Source organism: Echeneis naucrates, chromosome 1 (genome assembly GCF_900963305.1).
Source record: "Echeneis naucrates chromosome 1, fEcheNa1.1, whole genome shotgun sequence".
Classification (NCBI taxonomy): domain Eukaryota; kingdom Metazoa; phylum Chordata; class Actinopteri; order Carangiformes; family Echeneidae; genus Echeneis; species Echeneis naucrates.
In genome coordinates, this window is record NC_042511.1 from 153,984 (window position 1) to 176,309 (window position 22,326).

Genomic DNA, 22,326 nt, shown 5'->3' on the forward strand with positions numbered 1-22,326 from the left:
ACTCGCCAACAGCTGAGAATCAGGAAAAGGTGAAGGAAAGTCGGGACTTAACGGGAATGTCAGGATTTAACGGGAATCTCAGGAATCACCGACAACACCGACACAAGGAAGCGGCACTTCCTGTTGAAGCTTTCATAATAAAATGCTAATCTGGTTTTCTGGTTCCTTCGTCGCCGACTTTGTTTCAGTTTTATTTTGAACAAACCGTTCATTTTTCTTTTTTTATTTTCTCCTTTTATTGTTCTATTAACACTGGAGCCGTCAATATGACGTCAGTCTATTGTTGTCCATGTTTTAAGTTAAAAAGGGGAATTGTTCATGTTCAGCTCAACATACACACAAACATCGTCATAATCTTGACACGCTGATCAATACAATCTTTCTCCGTGTTCGTCTGGCTTTAAAAAACAATTCATTTCGTGTAATGCGCAACGTTATTTTATTTTGAAGGCCAAAGTCCATAATTCCGGTCTACATAGCGCATATCTCCGCCAGCTTCTCGCCTCTGTCAGAGCATCAGGTCAAAGTGGTTTAGTGCAGAGGAGCCGCAGTGCATGATGGGAGCTGTAGTCACGTGTTGAGCTGATAAATCAGGGACAGGAGGGACATTTTCCCATAGACTTCAACACAGTCTGACTTCTGTCTACAACCAATGGACCCGCCCCCTGACGGTCAGCAGAGCAAATTAAGTGCTACACATCAGAGTCCAGGTCCAGGTCTGGAGGAGGAACTACCTCAGCAGGAACAGGAACAAATCAGTCACCTGGAGGTTTGAGTCCAGGAGCAGCCATTTGACCTCTGACCTTGTTCTTTCTGTTTCCAATTAACAGCCTCAAACTAACAGTCATTGATCGGATAGTTGGATTTCCTGTTTGAGCGATTAACTGCAAATATTTAGTTCAATAAAGACGCCCTGAAAGGAAAACAAATCCTGGTCCAGTGCGTCTGCTCGGACCGAACTTTTGGACTGAGCCCAGTTCTTTTTAAACACCTGATGTGGTCCCCCAGGCTTTATGTATGAGCAGGTCCAGACCAACAAATCCTCCATGACCAAACACCTGCTGACAGAAACCTTAGAGGGGGCGGAGCCATCTGCCTCACCAGGTAATGGGAGACAGACAGAGAGAGATAGGAGAGAGGGATAGAGAGGCATTAAGTAAAATAAATGTTTCTAAAATATGAAATGAGACAAACAGCTGGTGTCTAAAGTTTAAAAGCTTTAATGACATCGCACAGACAGAGAGAGAGAGAGAGAGAGAGAGAGAGAGAGAGAGCTTTAAAGTCTACAGGTGCAGTTTCATACATGAGAAAAGCCTTTATGGTCTAATGTCTGTTTAAATATTCAGCCTGAATCAGCTTCTTCTTCATTCCTATAGATGTAGTTTTGATTGTGCAGTAAGATGTTAACTTCCATACATGTTCAATACAATAGATATACAGTGATGAGAGCGACACGAGTATCAAAGAGCAGAAAATCTGAACACAGCGCGACGCAAAGAGCTGACAACAAGCAAGCAACCATCACTTCCCCCCTTCGTATGTTCACCGGGTAACATCGACGTTTAGTGTTTAAACACAGAAGGATTGCAAAGAAAACAGGAAAATTGGAAAAAATTAAGAGTTTCCTTTGAGGTGAGTTTGTTCAGGCGAAGCATGCACCTGGATATTCCTACATCATTCACCCCTCAAAGCTCGAGGCTGTATCTAAGACAGAGGGAAATGTTGTGGAGTGGAAAAAAGACAAAAAGGAAAAAAAATTAAAATAAAATGCACTGTTGGTCCAGTTTCTCAATGGCAGAAGAACAATGTAGGTTGTCTTTTAAGACACCCTCACAAAATTGAGGAAATAACCCAGACCTGTTTCAAAAGAGTAGAAAAATAACATAACTCCAAGAAAACAAAAAATAAACATCAAAAAAATAAAAGTGTGGTCCCTGCTGATGTCACAGAGGAGGAGCCAGACAGGCGCCATTCAGCCAGTGGTGCAACAGCAGTTCATCGTCAACGAACGAGCGGTTGTTCTATGAGCGGCGTTCTCAGTTAATAAGCTGTTTCATCATAGCGTCTGAAATGAACAACCACACCAACAAAGAAACAAAAGAGAGGGAAGAAAAAATACATGAAGAATTAACAGAGAAAACTGCCGACTTTGCACTTCAGTGAAACTGACAGATTTCTGCTCCTTGCTTCAAATGTCTCTGCTGACTAACTCATTGGCTGTTGGGTTGTGACATCACTTATGATGATTACTTCCTTTTTTGTGTGAAGGAATCCGTAAACAGGAATAAAATTCAGTTTGGTAAATATCAGCTCAAGAACAGAAAGAAGCTCAGAGCAGTTGGACTGGACTGGCACTGCGCCTCCAGTTATTCCTAGATGTTAATGAGATTCACATGTAAAGGAACTAAATGTGCAGCAGTCCAGCTCCAGTTTCACTGAGGTGCTTGTGTCGTGTCTCTACTGCTTCTTCTTGCTGAACAGACTGAAACGTTTCTCCTTCTCCTTCTCTTTGTCTTTCTCTCTTTTCCCGGGACTCGACTCGGTAGTCAGCGTGACGGCAGCCGGCAGCGTCTGAGCGCGTCCGGACGAAGGTGTGCCGGGATTGCTGCCCTGGACGTCTGAGCGGTCTGCAGCACTGGCGTTCAGGATGGCCTGGATCCAGGTGCTCATCTCCTCCTGCAGGGGGCAACATGGGTCAGACCCTCTACGAGATCAACAAGGTTCTGCAGCTTCAACGGACCAGAACCAAACTCACCTCATCTTTGGCTTGGAACAGATACTCGTTTCCATCAGTCACTCTGAAGGAAGAAGAGAAGAGGAATGAACCTGACTGAACACACACACACAGGTCAGACTCACTGGGAGTAAAAGGTCGTTCCTTGTGTTTCAGATCTTTCTGGCTCAACAATTGTTTCCTTGATGTCTGATGATGATGAAGAAGAAGAGGATGCCTGCTCACCCTGAATAGCCGACCTCAGAGTTTAAAGGTTCCTACTCTTTAAACTAAAAAACACAAACATCTTTGAATTTTGGTCACATGATGTTCAAGAAGACTGAGGGCCAACATTTCCCACAAGCCCCTGGGCAGTGGAGGGACATAAGGGGTTTCTTTCCTCAAACAACAAGTCTGTGGTTACAGGGTCTCTCTGCTGCTGGACTAGCTCCTGAACCAGCTGAGCCTCCCTGGAGAAAAAACAGCTGGAGCAGATGTTTGTGCGTTCATTGTGAAGCTTTGGGAATTGTGTTGCACTTCAGTCGCATCAGGACCGTCTCAGGTGTTTCCTGTGGGTCACTTACCTGAGCTTGAAGACATGTTTCTTCTTCTTGTAATCAGACGCCACGTCACAGGTGGCCTCCCTCAGACTGATAGGGACTTCGTTGTGATACGGGACCCCCTGAGCCGCCGCTTTGCTGTCCTTGTAGAAACCCATTTCCTGGTTGTTGATGATGCAATACACGTTGTGCCACGACCTGCCAGACAAAGCAGCAGGGTCATGTGACAAACCGCTGCAGCTGTGTTCCCCCTCCAGGTGTCAGGAATTTGGTTACCTATTGGATGCTTTCTTGTTGTGCCCCTCCCACTCATGTTTGCGGTGCAGAAATCCCTCCAGCTGCGAGGACAAGTCCTGGTTCTTGGAAGGCAGCGTAGATGACTGGCTGGTCTTACTCTTCCTGCCAGAGGTGGGGGAGGGGCTGGGACTCGGCTCCTTGGAGCTCCGCTCTGCCACTCCGTTCACCAGATCAGCATCGTCCACTCCATCCTGAACAGGAAAAATCAAAACATACCAACCATAGCACACAAGGGCGGAGCTAAGAGCTGTAGTCATTGAAATGTGTCAGTTACTGGAGATGATGCTGACGCTCTACTGATATTCTACTATCATTCTGCTGACGTTCTTTTGGTGATCTGCAGCAGAATCTGCACCAATGGTTCTGTTGCTGTGAACTTTTGACCATGTCTGAGGGTGGAGGTGTGGATACTGACCCGGGGAGAGTCCTGGTCTGAGGGCAGTCCATTCTGGGTGATGGTTCCGCTGCAGACACACAAACACCAACATGACTTCAGACTATTCTAAACAAGTGAAATGTTTGTGCGATCTGTGATTGGGCCTTCAGATAATGGGACACGTTCAGGTAAAGAGCCCTGACACAAACATCTGGAATCTGGATCATATGTAATCAGTTTTCTTATTGGCTAATGTTTGACAACAGAACATTTACCTCTGCTGCTGAGCCTCCTCTTGCTGGATCGCTGCTGGCTCTGGAGTCGGAGGCTTCCTCCTCCGCTCCTCCTCCTCCTGCTGCCGCCGCACCTCCAGCAGCTCCAACTGAAAAACAACATGGATCGCTGTGATTGGCTCCAATCATAGTGAAACAGGAAACAATCCATCTGATGGAGGACCTGATGAGGGCTGTTTGTCCTGACAGCTCACCGTAGTCAACCGCTCCAGAGCGGAGAATCGCTCCTCCCACGTGGCAGCAGACTTCTCAAAGGCCTCGTGACGTTTGATGAGCTTCTCCACCTCGTCCACGCTCTGACCCATCTCCCTGCTGGACAGGTATGGTTCTTGGCCCAGCAGCCATGCCTCTGCCACACCAGCATCTCGGGAGAACTGGTGCACCTCCAGGACTGTTGAGGGAAACAGTCATTGGACACTAGAGAGCACAAAGTCCTGACTCTGGCCTCAGGCTGACAACCTTTGCACTAGGCTGCCTTTATATCTTGCTGGGTAGAAGGTCAAAGGTCCTAACCTTTCCCCTCAGCCACGTCTGCCCTGATCAGGTGAAACCAGGACACGCCTACAGTGTTTCCCTGATTGGTTAGTTTGATGACAGATGACAGGAAGCTCAGTGAGTTCTGCTAAACGACAGCGAGGAGCCTTCACTGACTCATCACTGCAGCACTCATTTGTCCAACCTCTGACTCCTGAGCCCACCTCTATACTTGTTTCTATCGAAAAAGATCATAAGCAGGCCGACTAAAGTGAGATGTTTTGATCAAAAGACGTTTGTGCTACGTTACTATGTCTTTGTGTGTCTGTAGCTGTATTAATTTCTTGACTGTTCACTGATTTTCATCTATGAATAAAATGGAACTTTAAACTTTGTGATAGTTAAATTATTAACTGAGTGCTGTGCGGTGACAGCTCTGTCTGATCAGGTGCCGCAGGTTCGATACCCAGCTGAACAGGTGTGTGTCTTACTCAGCCGTAGCCACTCCCACCGATCCTCCCACTTGTCAATCATCTCTTTCCTCTTGTCTGTCAGCTGCAGCAACTTCTCTTTAATCTGAGTGACACAAACACAAGTGAGTTTCCTCCTGATGAAACCTGACATCTGTCTCTCTGCCTGTGGTCTGAGCGTTAACATGGCGGTTTGTGTCACCTCCTCTGAAGCGTAGTGTTTCCGGGCCAGCAGGGCTTTTCCAAGCTCGATGCAGGTGGTGAAACTGTCGTTGCGGGCGTCAATTTCGGCCTTGATGCCCTGATGGTTGTTCATCAGCAGCTCAACTGACGATACGTCTCTGAAAGGGTCGGACACAGACTCAGTCGTCACAGTTCTACTCAGATGTTAGCACATAGTAGACAGCAGCCGGCTGAGTACCTGGGTTTCTCCTGGGCCTCGATGAGCCGGATCACGTCGTCCATCCAAAGCATCAGGTCTCGGACCATGCTGAAGAACTTGAACTTGTCCCCGGTGTCCAAGAGGTGGAGACGGCGTCCGTCACAGGCTTCCACCAGACTGTGCCAGGCTTCAAGCACCTCGCTCTCCCTCCGCTGGATGTCGTCAGCTTTGTCACCAGCATATGCCGACTGCAGGCGCACCGCATCCTCCTGCAACTGCCTCACCTGCCATCGGGTTCAAGGTCAAAGGTTTATGAGTTTTGCCAAATAAATGAAGAGTGAACATTAATATGGCTCTGAAAAAGGAGTGTTTCATCCATCAGTACTGAATCAAAACCATCGTAGGTCAGGACCTCAGTCTGGTCCTTGGTGTCACATGATGGTAGCATGATCTTAACGAACCCAATCCCAACAATCATGCAGGGACTAGGCATTTCAGAGGCAGCAAGCTAGCACACACTTTAAGATAAGCTACTTAGCTCCGCCAATAAACAGGCAGTAAATTAGAATAGTGTTGACACCACTGGTCCCTGCAAAACAAAACTGTCCCTAGAAAACTGCTGAGTCTGGCTGACCTGGGTTCCTAGGGCCTGGATGTCATGTTCGAAGGTTGTGTGCATCCTCTGCAGCGTCTCCACTGTGTTCTGGTCTCTGCCGACCTCCTCTGGCAGCTTCTTCTGCTTGTCCAGGATGCGTCCCAGGATCTCCTTGGCATCATGGTAAAACTTGTGGAGTTCAAAGGAGGCAGCAAGGATCTGTGTCCTGGTGTCGATGAGCTCCAGCAGGTCGGCCCAGGCCTCGTTCAGCCCGTCCTTCCACTCCGCCACCGTTGCTGCGTCGCCGTGCCCAGTGTTGATTAGCTCGTCTGCCAGACGGTTGACAGCATCCACGCGCTCCTGACCAATGTTCCCAGTGTCCCGGGCAAATTCCCGGAAGCGTTCCTGCAACATCTGAGCACAGAGGTCAGATGTCAGAGGTCAGAAGTGGCGTCACAGAGCAAACAGCTCAGTAAAAACCAGTTTTCTCTGTCTGGTTTGGGACAGGACTTGCAGGATCGTACCGTGACGTGCTCATAGTCCTGGCCCAGCTCGTGGGAGCCCGCCACCACCTCCCGCTCTGCAATCCACTGCTCCAGGTCATCAACCTCCCGGTTAAGCTGGAAAAGGCGGAACCTCTCATCCAGTTTGCCCCTCCTCTCTTCTGACAGGTCTTTGAGGCCGGCATAGAGTTTATCCACCTGAGACTGACGCATACTGATACGCTCACTGACACACACACACACACACACACACACACACACACACACACACGCACGCACACACACTATTACTGGACAAAACCTGGACTGTCCTGGGACATCTGATCCTGTTAAAGGCGTTGAATAGAATAAAATGGTGTTGCTTCCTGTTACATCACATCATACCTCTCTGGGTGTCCATCAGCGACCAGACCTCTGCTGGTCTTCGACAGCTGGTGAACGGTCTCAGCGTAGTCCTCCACTGCCTGCTCCACAATCTGATGCTTCTTCAACATCGCGACAGCACTCTGTTCATCCTGTACACACATCATCATAATCAACACCACCATCATCACTTTTGTCATCATCACCATCCTCCTCCTCAGTTCTAGCCCCACCTTGGCCTTTTCCTCTGACATCATGTACAGCTCCTGCTCGCTCATCCAGGCTTCAGCCTCAGCAGCGTCAAAGTAATACTGCTGAGCCTTATGAGCCTCCTCCAGTCGAGCATGGCGCCGCTCCACCTCCTCCATCAGTTGCCTCCACAGTTCCTGCAGGTCGGCCAGACGCTGCCGGATCACATCGGCGTTGGAAGACTTGTCCCGAAGCAGACTTTGGCTGCGGTCCAGGATGTCGTCTATCCGAGGCTGGTGGCCCTGGATCTCCTTCTGCAGGGTCTGAGGACAGAGGAGGAGCTGCTCAGACAGGATCACAGTCGGTATGGGTGATTCCGATCCTACACAAGAACTTACCTGGTTCTTCTTGATGAGCAGCTGGACCGTCTGCAGGTTGTGTCCGTGGTCAGTGGACATGGCCACAGGCATCCTCTCCTGGATCCAGAGCTGCAGGACAAACAGAGACACTGAGTTCCTGTAGGGTGGGGGCAGTTAGTCCAGGTCAGTTTGGATCAGTCTAAGTCTGGCTCATACGTACGATCTCATCCTCCACATCTCGGTTGAACTGGTGGACTTCCCTTGAAGCGACAAGGAAGTTCCTGCGACGTCTCAGTGGCTCCAGCAACTCCTGGAACTTTGTCTCTACCACCTGCCTCCGCCCATCCACTTCATCTGTGTCCTTCACCTCCTGTCCCAGAGCCTTCACCTGGGTCTGCAGCTCCACCACCTCCCTCTGCCGCACCTCCACCTGGTTCTCCAGCATCTGAGGGGGCGGGGCCACAGGCAGATTGATGCTCAACAACTACAGGTTATACTTTGTACTGTAACAGCTGCAGGTCTGGACTGAATCAGTGCAGCTGTACCTGTTGTTTCTTCAGTAAGATGTTGACGGAGGTCAAGTCTTTGCCGTAGTCGTCGGACTGGATCTGACCCTCCAGGCCGACGAGCCACTTGTCGAGGTCGGCACAGCTCTGGGTGAACAGCTCTGCCTTGTTGGCGTCGAACAGACACTGAGCCTTGGTCTGCGTGGTGGACTCTAACTCCTCCCACATTGAATGGAGCGCCGAAAGCTTTTCTTTCACCTCTACCCCCGTCTCCGGCTTCTCTGCCACCAGCAGCATGCCGTCCTACGGAGAGAGGACTCAGGTCAAAGGGCACTGATGCTGACAGGTGGCCGACATGGACAACAGCAGACCATCTGGTCCTGGTCGAAGCAGGACAGACGGTCTACCCCACAGTCTGCCCATAGATGTTACATAGTATGACATCACTGATTAATCAACGAGGGGATAACCGACCACCTCTTTGATCTGACTGACTGAGACGAGTAAGAATCCCCCCCCGCCCCGGGCCTTCGTACCTTCTGGATCTTGTCCAGCCACTCTTTGTTGGACTGTAGCTCGGCCATGAAGGCCTGGTGCTTCAGCCACTTGCTGTGCAGGTTGCGGGCCTCGTCATAGCTCATGTCCTGAGCTGTGAGCATCTTCTCATTGATCCACAGAGACAGCTGCACACACACAAAGGAAACTGAGGTCATCACAACCAGAAAGGTTCATACTCTGAGGTGCCACGCTGGCTCACTTCCTGTATCTTTACTTCTACAAAGAGTAGATGTTTGAGGTACTAGTGGAGATACTGACCTCCTGACAGTCCTGCAGGAACTTCTGAAGGTCTCTGTTGTCCTTCAGTCTCATTAGTAGCTCGACAGCAGCCTCCCTGTTTTTCTTATGTCTGAAACACAGAGAGACACTGAGGTCGGACCAGGTCCAATCCTGAATTCAATGAACTTGCAACACAGGATTTACTGTAACTGTGGACGAAAAGAGAAAACTAAAAGGAACAATCATCAGATGCGGTCAAGATGGTTTAAAGGTCGATTTGGTCTGAAGGTTTAGAGGTCCGTGTTTTACCTTAAATATGTTCTATTATTTTTGGACCACTTAGAAAATGCCAAGCCAATCAGAGAAGAGGACCCGAGCTCAGAGTGATGTCATATGCATTATGTCGATAAAGTGTCAGGGTCTTTTCCATCAGGTCACATGATGCAGGTCATTAATAAAGGGTTTAAAGTCAACATACTTTGAAAGCAGAGACGTTCAAAATGTTGCAAACCAACAGGAAGAAGGGAAATTACATCAGCTGATGAAGATCATGTTACACTGATAAAAGCTCCAGAACAGGTTCAGAACGTTAAACTTTGTGTTGAGTTTGTTCAACCAAACTTCTCTGGGTGGAGTCAACTTCTACCTGTCGTCAATGGAGGAGACTCTCTCCTGGATACGCTCAGCATTGATGTTTCCGTCACTCGCCAGCCGCCTGCCAGCCTCCACAACGCTGTTGATCTTGTCTTCGTTGGCGTCCATGGTGGTCATGAAGTCCTCCTGCTTCTTGATGGCAGCTTCAGCACCTTCCAGAGTCGTTGGCATCTCAGTGTGAGCAAGGACATACTCCTGTATGGCGACAGGTAGAAAAGGTCATGGAGTAATTTAATCTCAAACATTCATCGTCTGTGGAATAGAACAATGTCTCAACTGAGAGAAAACAACCTAATCGTCCTCTGAGGACAACAATCATCAGTTCAAAAAAATACTTGGAATCCCAGAGGAGCCGATACACAATTGTTACCAAGAACCATAAAATGAACACCAGTAGGAATATCTGTAGCCTTTGACGTCAATGACAAGTTAAGTTGGTGACCTTTATCCAGACCACACTGAGCTTCACCTGGTTGTTGAGGAACGCCTCGGCCTGCTTCGTGTCACGCAGGAACAGCTGGTAAGCGTGGGACTGTGACAACAAGTTCTGCCGGTTCTCCCACATCTTGTGAAGTTCGTTCCAGCCGGTGTCGAGTGCCTGCAGTCTCTGTCGCAGGAACATATACTGAGCGTCGGTTTGGCCCTGTGTCACCATGTCCCCCATGTCCCGCATCTTCTGGTAGTCCTCTTCGTAGTTCTGGATCTCGTTCTTAATGCTTTCGTGCTGAGCCATCAGTTTTTCAGCCTCAGCCAGAGTGTTGGGCATGTCCTCGGAGGCAATGGCAGTTTGAGTGCGGGAGAGCCAGGACTGGAAGTCGTCCAGCTCACGCAGGAACTGCTGCAGCTTTCTGGCTTCACCCAGAGACTCTTCACGGTTCTTTAGAGTGTTCTTCATTTCCTCCCAGACAGCAGTGATCTCAGCCAGACGGCCTGTGATGGCCTTGGCTTGATCAGGGTGTTCCTCCGCCAAACGCTGGGCTTCACCTTGCAAGTCACCCAGCTTGTCCTCAATGGCAGCTAAGTCCCGCTCCATCCCGGTCAGTTTGCGCTGCAGGGCCATGACTCCGGTGAGATCATTTCCCAGCTCCTGGGTGGACTCGATAACTTTGGTCTTCTCTTTGATCCAGGACTTGGTTTCATTGCAATCGAGGTGGTAGTTCTGCACACCCAGAGCTGAGTTCAAGGACTCTTTCTTCTGGTCCACCAAGTTGCGGAACTGGCTCCACCTGGTGGTAGAAAAGAGGATCATAATCATCTCAAAGAGTGGATTTTTACTTTTCAGTCTGTTATTTTGTGAGAACTCATTTGTACCTGTTGTTGAGTTTGTCCTGCTGAGTCTTGATGTCTTTCTCGCTGGGGTGGCCACTGTGAATGAGCTGCCGCGCGATCTGGTTCACCACAGCCACACGGGATGCCTGGTTGTTCATCTCTGGCTCTAGACTCTCAAACCTGCCGAGGAGACAGTTCACCTGAACACAACTCTGGGCGAAGTAGATGTACATGTACACAATTGGCACACAGTGCTCTGTGGTCCTACCTGTGCTGGATCACCTCCAAGTCCTCCAGTTTTTCAGGAATCTCCATGCTGTTCAGCCACTGCTCCTTTTCATCGATCCATACTTCACAGGCGTCCGCCTCACTGAACATCTTGTAGAGAGCCAGAGCATCCTGCAGCGCCTGTTTCCTCAACTTTGTCAGCTCAGACACTTCCTTGTAGCGCTCCTCAACACCAGCGAGTCGACCACGCACCTCCTGTGACTCTGCCTCCTCTTTTGGCAGGGCGGCAGCCTGCTCATGGAGGGAGTCGATGACTGGCCGGTAGCTGGCCACCTCTGCTGCTGCATCCTTGTGTTTTCTTACTAGTGCTTGGGTGGAAAACTCGTCATGGCCAGTCTCTCCACTTGACACGATGCGCAGGGCATCCAGTGTCCAGGCATCAACATCATCTGCGTCAGCCTGGAACTGGTGCAGGGCCAGAGCTTCTTCCAGCCTCCTCTTCCTAACGGCTGCCAGCTGCTCAAGCGCAGCCCACTGTGCCTGCAGGTCTGCAATACGCTCCTGAATCTTTGTGGCACCAAAGTGACCAGCCTGCACCATGGCCTGACCCTCAGCAATCGTGTGCTGGAGGTGTCCTGCACGGCCACTCATCTCATCCTCCAGGGCGCGCTGCTGGCTGAGGAGGCGCAGCGCCCCTGTCAGGTCCTTGCCATGTTCAAGAGAAGACAGGATCTGCTCTTTCTCCCGGATCCACCCCTCTTCTTCAGCCATCTCCCAGAAGAACTTCCAGAGTCGGCGAGACTCTTCTAGTCGGGCGCGGCGTTCGGCAGCAAGCTGAGTCAGCTCCTGGTAGCAAAACTCCAGATGGGCCACGCGGTCCTGAATGACCTGAGGGTCACAGGGTTTGTAGCCTGGACAGGAAGACAACCATCACCACTAAACTATTTTATCAGCAGTTAACTGAGTCTCCTGAACCCTTCAAACCAAACATGCTGCTCACCGCTGTCGTTGACAAAGTACTTGTTGGCGTTGGTCGTGACTGCCTTCACCCTGTCAGCCTGGATGGCGATGTCGGCCTCAACCAAAGTGTGTTTCTGCAGCAGGTCCTCCACCCCCAGCAGGTGCTTCCCATAGTCCTGAGATAGAAGCAGCATCTGGAAACAAGCAGACAGTGAGGACAGTGCGATGGGCTACTTGGTAGAATTTCAAGACAGGAAAGCAGTAAGCAGGAAAGGCTGGTCCTAGTCATACCTTCATTTCGTCCATCCAGTCCATGATGTACAGCATCTCCTGGAAGACTCTCTGCAGGCCCAGGTTCATCTCCAGCCTCAGTCTGCGGGCCTTCAGCAGCTCCAGCAGGTACTCCCACAGTCGAATCACATTGTCCTTCCTGGCTGTGATGCGTTTGATGTCATGGTAGCGCTCCACCTCCAGTTCCTTTGCCACAGCAACCACGGCCTGGACACGCTCTTCGTATGCTGCAATGTCTGTCTCAATGGCCTCGTGCTTCTTGGTGGCCGCCTCAACGGCCTGAAGGTCGAAACCAAAGTTGTCCTGAAGAGACAGAGGAGTTTGGAGGTTTGAATCTCACTTAAAAGTTTAACATTTTGATTTAACAGAACTAAGTCCTGTCTGTGTGAATTCAGTCCTCTTACCTGAGACACTAGTCTCTGGTTTTCGCTGAGCCAGGTCTCCCTCATGGCTGCCTTGCGGTCAAAGCGTCTGGCCAGCTGTTCCAGTTTCTCCTGGCGAATCAGCTCCGTCCTCAGAGCCAATTCCCTCTCATGCTCCGCCTTTTCCAGGCGCTCCCAGGCCTGATAGATCAGATCAACTGTTACAACTGTGGCACACCTACATGAATAAGGACCGGGTTCAGGAGCCCGGACCAGGACCAGAGTCTGACCTTGTTGATATCAGAGATGAGTTTCCCCTCTCGGGGCATGTAGACCTTCTGGTTGTTGGCTCTCATCTTACTCTGGATGGTAAAGAGGAGAACTTCAAGGTTCCCCTTCTCTGTGAACCTGAGAACACAGATAGGAAGAGATGAAGAGGAGGAGGAGTAGTGGGGGAACAGAGGAGGAAGGGAGGGAAGGAGGAGAGAAGAGGGGGAGCAGGGGAGCAATGAGGAGGCTCTGACTTGGGGGGCTTCTCCACAGTCCTGTAGGTGTTGAAGGCCTGGAGCTGCTGCTGGACTCCCAGCAGTGAGTTGGCGAACTTCCTGTTGTTGAGGATGATGATGGTCTGCTCGATCCACTCCAGGAGGTCTGAGGCCAGAGACTCATACTTCTCGATCATCTTCTCTGTCTCAATGGCGTTGTCCAGCACCTGCAAATACGATCAACCAAATAACCCGTGACCTCACTGTTTCCTCACTGTGGCCCCCGGCTCCGTCCCCCAGCCCCAGGTGCTCTCACTGACCTTTCCAATGCGTTTGCCCTCCACCTTCAGAGCCTTCATCTTGGAGAAGTAGTGGTAGTAGGTGACCACGTACGTGATGACGGACTTCTCATCAGGATGGTCCACACTGATATCTGAGACCAGGACAGGAAATACATCAAAGTTCAGTCTGAACCAATCAACAGCAGGACGTTACCATGGAATCATTCAGACTCAGACAAGGTTTTGAAGATAGATCAGGCCCTCACCCTCTGGGTCCAGCAGCTTGGTGAGGCCCAGGTGTTGCTCTGCCAGGTTGAAGGCATTCTGCAGGTTGTAGTGAGCGTTTGACTTCTTCAGTTTGTCAAAGTCAATCAGATCTGGCCTGAAAACCAACACACAACTTTATTGACAACACAGACAAAAGACAACAGGAAAAGGAGGAGGAGGAGGAGGAGGAGGAGGAGGAAGAGGTCACCTGTGTTTGTGGATCAGAGCGTTGAAGGCCATCCCGTCTCTCCAGCTGGTGGTGAAGTTGTGGATGTTGACGTTTGGATACCTGAGGAAAACCAGAGGAGACACCTGAGTGGACCTGGACCAGGACTAAGACCAGTAGGTACAGAGTGTGATGTGTTTTGAATTCAGTGTATGTGTGTTGTACCCAGCTGTCTTCATCTGACACCACAGCAGCAGAGCATCTTTAGCTGATCTCTTCTCTTTGTTGTCTTCAGTCTCCACACTGATGTCCTGGATCTGAAAACACACCAGAGACACCCGTCCTGTTTAGTTAGGATTTCTTTACTTCCATTGGTTATTGTGATACTCTTTTCTGCAGTGTAACCATGGTGACAGACATTGACTGACAGCAGCTCTGATTCGAGGACTTCAGAAGGAAGTCAGTGTCATGTCTACTGTGCTGGGTTCCCATGACGACCGTGTTGGTAAAACATAAACCAGTCTGGACTTTAACCTGAAGAGGTGTACAACTGACACAGAGGAGCTGACCAATCAGAGGTTTGAGGGCGTGGCCTTGTTTGTTCTGAAGCATATTTCACCTGCTGACCATAAAAAGAACTCCCATTATCCCACTCTGTCACACCTTTTAGGTTTTAAGGTCATCACGCAGGGTTTTTTGTGTTGTAATGAAAGGTGACAGTGACATCATAAAACAGGGCGGGGTCAGGAAATTGTGATGAGAACAGATTGACCCTGGACTGCACCTGCTGCTCTCTGAACTGAAGCCACCAGGGTGTCATTTGTCTGTCGGTCATCTTGGTTTTATGAAACCAGAAGGAATGATATTTGGAGGAGAAGATGGAGCTGTGGAGCAGCGAGGGGCAGAACTGACCTGCTCTGCACTCTATCCTACTTGGAGGATATGTCCCTCCCATAGTAATGTGTGCCGTTTACCTGGAAGCGGAGGATGATGGTCCAGATGAGGCCCAATGTCAGGCGGTGGTTTCCATCCACAATGTCGTGAGACCCCATGTTCTCCAGGTGAACCCGCTGCTCCTTCAGGAACTGCAGAGCTTTGTCCACGTTCTCCAGGCAGTGGATACGCATCCGACCTTTGGTGGGTTTGGGCTGCAGGAGGAAGAGGAGGAGTCACAGTGAAGGTTTACCCCTGTAGACCACGTTCACGTCACCCAACGTCCTCCTGGGCCGACCTGAGGACAGGTCTACTTTGCTCTGGTCTGATGTACTTGATGTGATTTGGTGCTATATAAATACATTTGATTTGACCAGTGTGCCTCTGTTGCGGAGACTGACCAGTCTCTCTCCTGAAAGGACCTCCAGCAGTTTGATGAGCATGCGTCCGTCCCTCAGGTCCATGTAAAGGTCGGTGATCCTGCAGGAGACTCTGGACAGGTGAGAATTCACCCACTTAGTGAAGGTCTTCTTCTGGACCGCCTCTCGCTCATCTGGAGAGAGAGAGACACACACACACACACACATACACACACACACACACACAGATCAGACTTTATCAACTATTATAAGTGTGTGGTTCTTTAAGAACCAGGTGTTTGACCTTAGACCCAGAGTAACAGGATGTGACATGAGCTAAGGGGGTCTACCTACAAAGACAATGATCTGAAGACTTTCTGTTTGGCAGTGCCTCTGTGGTGATCTGTTCCCATGACGATGACCTGTAATGACCTTGATGACCCCACCTTCAGACCACCATCAGGTCACATTTCATTGGTCAGAACTTTTATGACACAGATTCATAAAGACAGTGAGCTCTGCAACACCCTTTGACCAGTCTAGAACAGGATCAAAGCTCCTCTGGAGCCAGGTGAGACCCTTGACCGCTGACCTCTGACCCACACCGGCCTTCTTACCTTGCAGCTGTTTGAAGCGACCTTCCAGCTGACTGTAGCTGACCTGCAGGTGAGCTTGCTCTGTCGACGCCCACTCCACCTCCATCAAAGCTGAGACCGCCACAGTCCAGCACCACAGGAAATAACCAGCTCACCAAGGATCCAGGTCTGAGCTCTGGTCTAGTTTACCATGAAAGTTGGTGAAGACCAGAGTCTTGAGTTCAGACTAGTTTCCGCCAAAAAACAGAAGTTCAACTTTTGATATGCTTTTGATAGCTTCAGTTTTGTGGCAAGAAGAAATCACAACTGAGGAGAAGAAGAAAAACCTTTTTATCTCCTGAGACACTGAACAGATCCACAAACACTCCAGAGTCCAGAACCAAAGAGTCCACAACGCAGAATCCACAAGGCAGAGTTCACAATCAAGAATCCAGATCTGGACTGAGACACAGACACGTCCTCATGTTTTCAGGAGGGAAACAAAAAGAGTCCAGAGGTCAGAGCGACAAGCGAAGTGTGTGTGTGTGTGTGTATGTGCATGCGTCTGTGTGTTTCCGGCCCTGCCCAACACTTGAAGCATCAACTCATTCTTCTTCTGCTGTTTCTGACTGATTGGTTCCCTCCAGAACACACATACACAGACAAACCCAGCCCACTGCAAATGGGGGGGGGGCAGGAAGACACTATAAAAAGTGAAGCTCCAGTTTCAACAGTGATTGAGAAAGGGGGTGTGGCCTCGGCTCAAGCTGCAACAGCAGGCATGATGACATCATCTCTGACCTTGACCCCGGTACTTTTGTTATCATGGAGCGATGATGTCATTATCAAGACAACCACCCATTGGTTCACTGCAAGTTACAGAGGTTGGAGGAGGACCAGTCATTTTTTACAGCGGACACAGGAGGAAACTTCATCAATCAACCAATAGAATTACAGCATGACAATGATGTCATCAGGGCTGTGACGAGGAGGGGGTGTTTCCTGCCATTGTTCCTCCACATTCCTGAGTCAAGGAGAGGAAATAGGAAACAAACATCCTGCACGCACACACACACGCACACACACACACACACACACACCTAAACATTTGAATTTTTGAATAACCAAAGGATGATCTGATTTAAAGGACAACAGTCCTACAATGCATTTCACCAACAAACAGCCAATCATGGAGCTTCTTGTCCTGCTGTTAATCAGGCAGTAGCATCCATGGTAACAACTTTTATCGTAACAGCTCTGGAGCCAATCAGGGTCCACTTTGAGACAGCGTGAAATCTGAATCATTCCTCTGAATACAAACTACACACAACCTAAAAATATCAGGAAAACGTCTTCTAATTTTTAAACCCTTTTTCTCTTCAGAAAAATGTAAGAAGCTGATGAAACAGTCCACCCTGTCCTCCTCTGTCTGACGTCCAATCACAGGACAAACCAGACAGTGACACTGTGGAGTGTTTTTGTGGCGTCCTCTGAAGGCGGACCTGGTTATGGCGGTCGGAGTCTTACCTGCGAGGGCCTTGATGCGGGAGCGTTCGAAGAGGCGGGCGGAGCTGTTCTCATTGTCCCAGTCATCGTCCCAGCGGTTGTTGACTGTGTCGTTGCTGCTGTACTGCTGCTGCAGCTCCATGTGGTCGTACTCAGCAGCCACTGTCGTCATCATGACCTTTCACCTCTAACACACCTCGATGTCAGCGGGGACACATCCACATCAGCAGCTTCAGGCCGTGACCTGCAGGACCAGATGAACAGGAAGTCAGTTTGAACATGAATTATTGATAAATGTTGACAATCGATTTCTTAACTGAGAGACAAGTTGATGATGTTTGTCAACATATTACATTATCAGGTTCAAACTGACACTCACTCACAGCTGATCACCAGCTGATCACTGTCTCTCATTGATGGAACGTCAGTTTCTGTGATGCAGATGTCTCAGGAGCCAAAAATGACCCTGTTCCTTTAAAATAACAAAGTTAACCTGAAGAGGAAACTGAATTTGAAGCTCCTACTGAAGTGAATCAGTGAATGTGACATTTAACCGAGTGCTCCTTCTGCTGGACTCAACACAACGGCACAAACACACTGCACAGTCCTGATCCTGTTGGTACCAGGGGCCTGGACCACTAGGCAGGATTCGGAGGTATCGATGTGAATTCAGGTTAAATCCTGGATTTTCTGGGTTTCCAGTGCTGCAAATTTGGATCACTAATTGTCAGGATATATCACATTGGTAAATGATGCTGAACGGCTTACCTGCTCTGTAGCAGGTTAAGTTAGAGAATGAGATCAGCGAGTATAAAAGCCCCACCCACTGGCCAATCAGGTGTCTCAGAAAATGACATCACATTCTGAGGACGACCCCCACAGAAACCCTCAGAGGAGTGTTGATGGTCCACAGACTGTCTGTCATTACTTTAGGGCTTCAGGACTGAACTGGATACAGAGACGTGGACCAGAACTCTGCAGTGGATCCACACAGTGACAGATGATGGATGACAGAACAGAGTTTTATGACTTCCAAAAGGAAGTTTAGCATCAGAACCAGAACTACTTCATTAATCCACCAGGGGAGGTCCGGGTCTTTACTCTGGTAGAGAATTAGAGAGCAACACCAAAATATTACAAGAATATAACACACAGAAGTTCTAATATAGATCCATGAAAATATGAAAATAAGATTAAATACAAAGTGAGATAATTAAGGTGAGGTCTGAATACATGGACATTTTAATAATACTTCAGTAAGTGAGCTGAATGAAGGAGGAGCAGTGATCAGATTATCATGAACCATGTGACCACCTCAACCTGCAGTGTTAATTCAAGGGAACACACAGAGGTGTCTACACGAGACACCAATCACTGATCAGGAGCTTCTATGTTATCGAGCAGATATAATAACTGAGGTATTTAAACAGTCTGTGTTTTTTTCCCAGCTGTCCTTCTGTCGGATGTTTATAACGCCGCCCCTCTTATGTGCACACACTGACACCCTGACAGGACTAACCTGGTTGACTTCCTGAGTTGACAAGAAGCATTGTGGGACCAAAAACTGTGAGTTAATCCCGCTTCATGGTTCAGGACCCATGGCTGTCTGAGGGCAGGAAATTTGGACAGATGTCTAATCTGTCACAGACACAATCAATCCACTGAGAAACCTGCGCCAATCACAGAGCTCCAGGCAGTGTTGCCATGGTACTGAGGGCGGGCTTAGGATAACAGGGTTGTTTGTTCATTCCACAAACATTTTGATGAAATGGCCTGCAGCTGAGGCTCATGGGTAATGGGAAGTAGAGCTGCATCCCATCAGTTATTGGAGCCATTAGAGCATCAGGGCTTCCTGAGGGACCACTAATGGACACGATTTCCCAGAATCCTCCGCTGAATGATGGAAACTGATCTTCACTTAATCTGAAAGTAAACAGCAGCATCACAGGAGGACAAGGTCTGAGTCAAAAGCGTCCACTAGTCGGAGATACAGAAAGAACGATGAGACGAGGGTGAGGATAAGAATAGGGAGGGGGCAGGAAGTACTAGCAGGCCCAGCAGGCCCACCCTAACCCTCTGGGTCACATTCCCCCAGCCTGACAGAGTCTTCTCACCACCCTGCTCATTGCCCCACCTGACCTGAAACACATACCCTAACTTCCATCTGAGCAGATCCAGACCAGATCAGGACCAGCTGGAGATCCAGGTGGCACCCTCCACACTCTGAATTTGTTCAATCTGAATCAGACCTCAGACATGAACCCAGAACAGATGATCAGACCAGAGCAGCTGCTGATCAAAGACATCACAGAGAACATCAGACTGTCTGCAGTGAAGGGGGGGGGGGTGATTGGATTAACAGACACACACACACACACACAGTCATTTCCTGGCAAGCTGACCCCGCCCTTTTACAAAGGCCAATCACTGATCTGTTATTTCTGCTGAATCACAATCAAAACACAATCAGATGATTGGTTGATCAGCTCTGGTTCAAAGGTTCCTTGATCCAGGAACAGGAAGTGAGCCTCCAGCGAGTCGGCATTGTTTACTGATGACTGTGTTCAATCCCAAATGTCTCATCTTTGTCAGTTCTGCTGAGTCGAATCAGCTTTCCAACAGAAAACACTCGAGAACCACAAGTGAATGTTTCCTGAAAGTTCTTGCATGAGACAATGAGAGAACATCTACAGAGGCTCTGTGACAACAGTCGTGTACTGCAGTTATGGGAATCTGGAACATACGGAAACCAGTTTTCTTCTCAAGGAGTTTCTATACTGATTGGGGTTCTAAGAACGTGGCCTCTGTAATGTTGGTAACGTTGAAACAACACTCCTCCATTTACATTCAATGGATGGAAGTTCAAGAAGACCCAAAAGAACCTCAGAGAACATTCCCTGACAACTTTCAGGGAACACAAAAGCATGTTTTGATCTCCTTCTAAGTTTCCCATCTACATTGTCATTGAAGTGTTCCTGTTCTTCCTACAAGAACACTGTTTTTATGTGGCCAATAAAGTTTCCGCTGGAAGCTGGAAGAACATTTCACAGAGAACCTTCAAGAAGTAACTGTTGTAAAGACAATAGCCTCAGGGGTCCTCCTGAAAATCACACAAGAACTTTAAGGGAACGTCAAAAGATTCTGTGGGCTTCACAAAAACAGTCTCACAACATTTCCACAACCAAATATTGTTCCTTGATGGTCACATTTCAGAAGCAGAACCTGTGAATGTTGAACATACTTCGAAAAGCACCCAGCATGAAAACCTTAGAGGAACATTGTGAAACAGTCCAAGCTAGAACAAGGTAGAAGTTTTCTATCCATAATGTCTGCGTGTTCCAGATCAGGTTCTTCACATGTTCCATCGGTTCTACCTTAGAACCGATGGAACATCGTTGTTGGGACGCTCTCAGAAAGTTCACCAATCAAAGAGCTGCTGCGTCACACTCAGCTAAGGGGCGGGGCACCGAGCAGAGACCGGATGTTGGGGGCGGGGTCACAGTTTGTGTTTGTAGGAATCTGATTAACGTTCCCGCAATGTTTCTGCAACCACATGGCCTATCAGGATGGAGACAGACCAGCCGGGTCCAGTCCGGTCCGGTTCTACATCACTGCGTTGTGTTTTCCCATCCAGGCCGGCAGCTGAAGGCCCCGAACCCCCGAACCCCCCCAGTCTGCAGCTGACAACATACAAACACCCGAAAAGGTGCTCCACAAAGGGCTCTATACACCAGACAGACAGACAGACAGACAGACAGACAGACAGACAGACACACACACACACACACACACACACACACACACACACACACACACACACACACACACACCTCCTCCCGGCCACGCCTGTTTTGCTCCGTTATGTTTCTCCATCCACACTAATGGCTGCCGTCGGGCCGGGGACGAGCAGCGGACATGCGGGCTGAAAGGCACCGGGGCTCGGCTGCTGGCTGTGGACCGGCCCGGTGACTTTCTGCCCGGTCCGAGTCCGAGTCCGACCCGGAGGAGCAAGACTCCGACACGAAGCGAAGTTTGCGGAGGATCGGAGTCCCTCCCTCCGCTCCAATCACAGCAACAACAGAGACGGAGAACCAGCAGAACCAGAACCAGAACCCGCAGACCGGGGCCGCTCACCTGCCCAGAAGGTCCAACGGTCTCCAAACTTCAGCGGGGATCAGAAGAGCCGGATGCGGAGAAGACGGAGCGACAGACGGAGGGACAGACAGGAGGAGCCGCTGCTGCTGCTGCTGCAGGGGATGATGGGAAAGAATCCGCACTGCCCCCTCCTCCTCCTCCTCCTCCTCCTCACCCCCCACCAACCGGATTCTCCCATTCCGCATCAGTCTGACCCGGTCTGGATGAGACTCAGATCCGACCCAGATCGTTTTTTGTTTTTTTTTGTTTTTTTGTTTGTTTGTTTCTTTGATTTGATTTTGTGCTGCGTCCACGTTCATCTCTGGATTCCACAAACACGTCATGACTAAATATGTACCCCTCCCGCCCCCCCACATAAAAACCCGAGGCTTCAGGTTCTTCCTCTGGAGAGAAAGAGTTCAGGCTCACCTGACAGGCCAGCAGCCAATCAGAAAACAGTTTACTCCCCAGTCTGACTCATCATGGAGCCTTCACTGTCTGTATTTACCTTAGATTCAGTTTGTTATTGTAAGTGAAAATTACATTTTCTAATAATTTATTTAATTTAATAAATGTAACTTATTAAACTTATTGTCTGTCTGTCATCACCTTCAGAGATGTCTCTCTGTGGGACATGATCCTTCTGAGTTTTGTCCTGAAGGTTCCTGATCACCAACAGGTTCATTTCCTGCCTTACCTGAGATCACCTGCCATCATTTAAGCCACACCCAGGCCGTTATTTAACCCCACCCCCTCTGGTCTGTGACAGCTTTCCCTCCAAACTTCTGTTGCTGCTCAATCCAGACTGATTTCATACAGAGGGCGTGGCTCTTTAAAATCAATAATCAATGAGGTTCATGGATCAGCAGCCATTAACAGCAGGAACATTTCAGGAAGCAGACAGTCTGGATCAATTGGTATGGGGAGGTGATCTGTGCTGACAGCGGCACTCAGACTATTACAGGCTGATGGACCTTTAATGATATGATGGAAACACTT

The 22,326-nt window shown here is 49.2% G+C and overlaps 1 protein-coding gene across 5 annotated transcripts; it reads right to left on the reverse strand.

Moving 5' to 3' along the window:
- Positions 1-1,210: 1,210 nt before the first annotated feature.
- LOC115051026 (spectrin beta chain, non-erythrocytic 1) lies at positions 1,211-21,449 on the reverse strand. 5 transcript variants are annotated; one of them, XM_029514392.1, is made up of 36 exons: positions 21,328-21,449; positions 17,215-17,437; positions 15,155-15,306; positions 14,795-14,968; positions 14,046-14,137; positions 13,863-13,943; positions 13,654-13,769; positions 13,427-13,539; positions 13,146-13,333; positions 12,912-13,029; positions 12,664-12,822; positions 12,260-12,562; positions 12,012-12,162; positions 11,049-11,919; positions 10,823-10,960; positions 9,981-10,737; positions 9,504-9,706; positions 8,897-8,987; positions 8,617-8,763; positions 8,120-8,383; positions 7,795-8,019; positions 7,614-7,703; positions 7,260-7,538; positions 7,048-7,178; positions 6,685-6,889; positions 6,200-6,574; positions 5,605-5,849; positions 5,386-5,524; positions 5,205-5,289; positions 4,434-4,630; positions 4,222-4,328; positions 3,986-4,034; positions 3,550-3,761; positions 3,298-3,471; positions 2,756-2,798; positions 1,211-2,676 (listed from the first exon to the last, which is right to left on the reverse strand). In XM_029514392.1, the coding sequence occupies exons 2-36, from the start codon at positions 17,366-17,368 to the stop codon at positions 2,458-2,460; spliced, it is 7,047 nt and encodes a 2,348-aa protein (XP_029370252.1). In that variant the 5' UTR covers positions 17,369-17,437; positions 21,328-21,449; the 3' UTR covers positions 1,211-2,457. The 5 variants fall into 5 exon arrangements, with proteins under 5 accessions (XP_029370252.1, XP_029370334.1, XP_029370459.1 ...); XM_029514474.1 differs by lacking the exon at positions 21,328-21,449 and having other exon boundaries at positions 3,550-3,754; positions 3,982-4,034; positions 12,009-12,162; positions 17,215-17,368; XM_029514599.1 differs by lacking the exons at positions 17,215-17,437; positions 21,328-21,449 and adding an exon at positions 15,730-16,208.
- Positions 21,450-22,326: the final 877 nt, after the last annotated feature.

What these genes read in the sequence shown, in the direction of transcription:
- LOC115051026 (XM_029514313.1), bottom strand. Translation starts at nt 17,368, where the DNA reads ATGATGACGACAGTGGCTGCTGAGTACGACCACATGGAGCTGCAGCAG. An exon ending in CAGGACAAACTCAACAACAG is followed by an intron (nt 10,738 to 10,822) that starts GTACAAATGAGT and finishes TTCTACCACCAG; the next exon opens with GTGGAGCCAGTTCCGCAACT. An exon ending in GTCTCCTCCATTGACGACAG is followed by an intron (nt 8,988 to 9,503) that starts GTAGAAGTTGAC and finishes TCTGTGTTTCAG; the next exon opens with ACATAAGAAAAACAGGGAGG.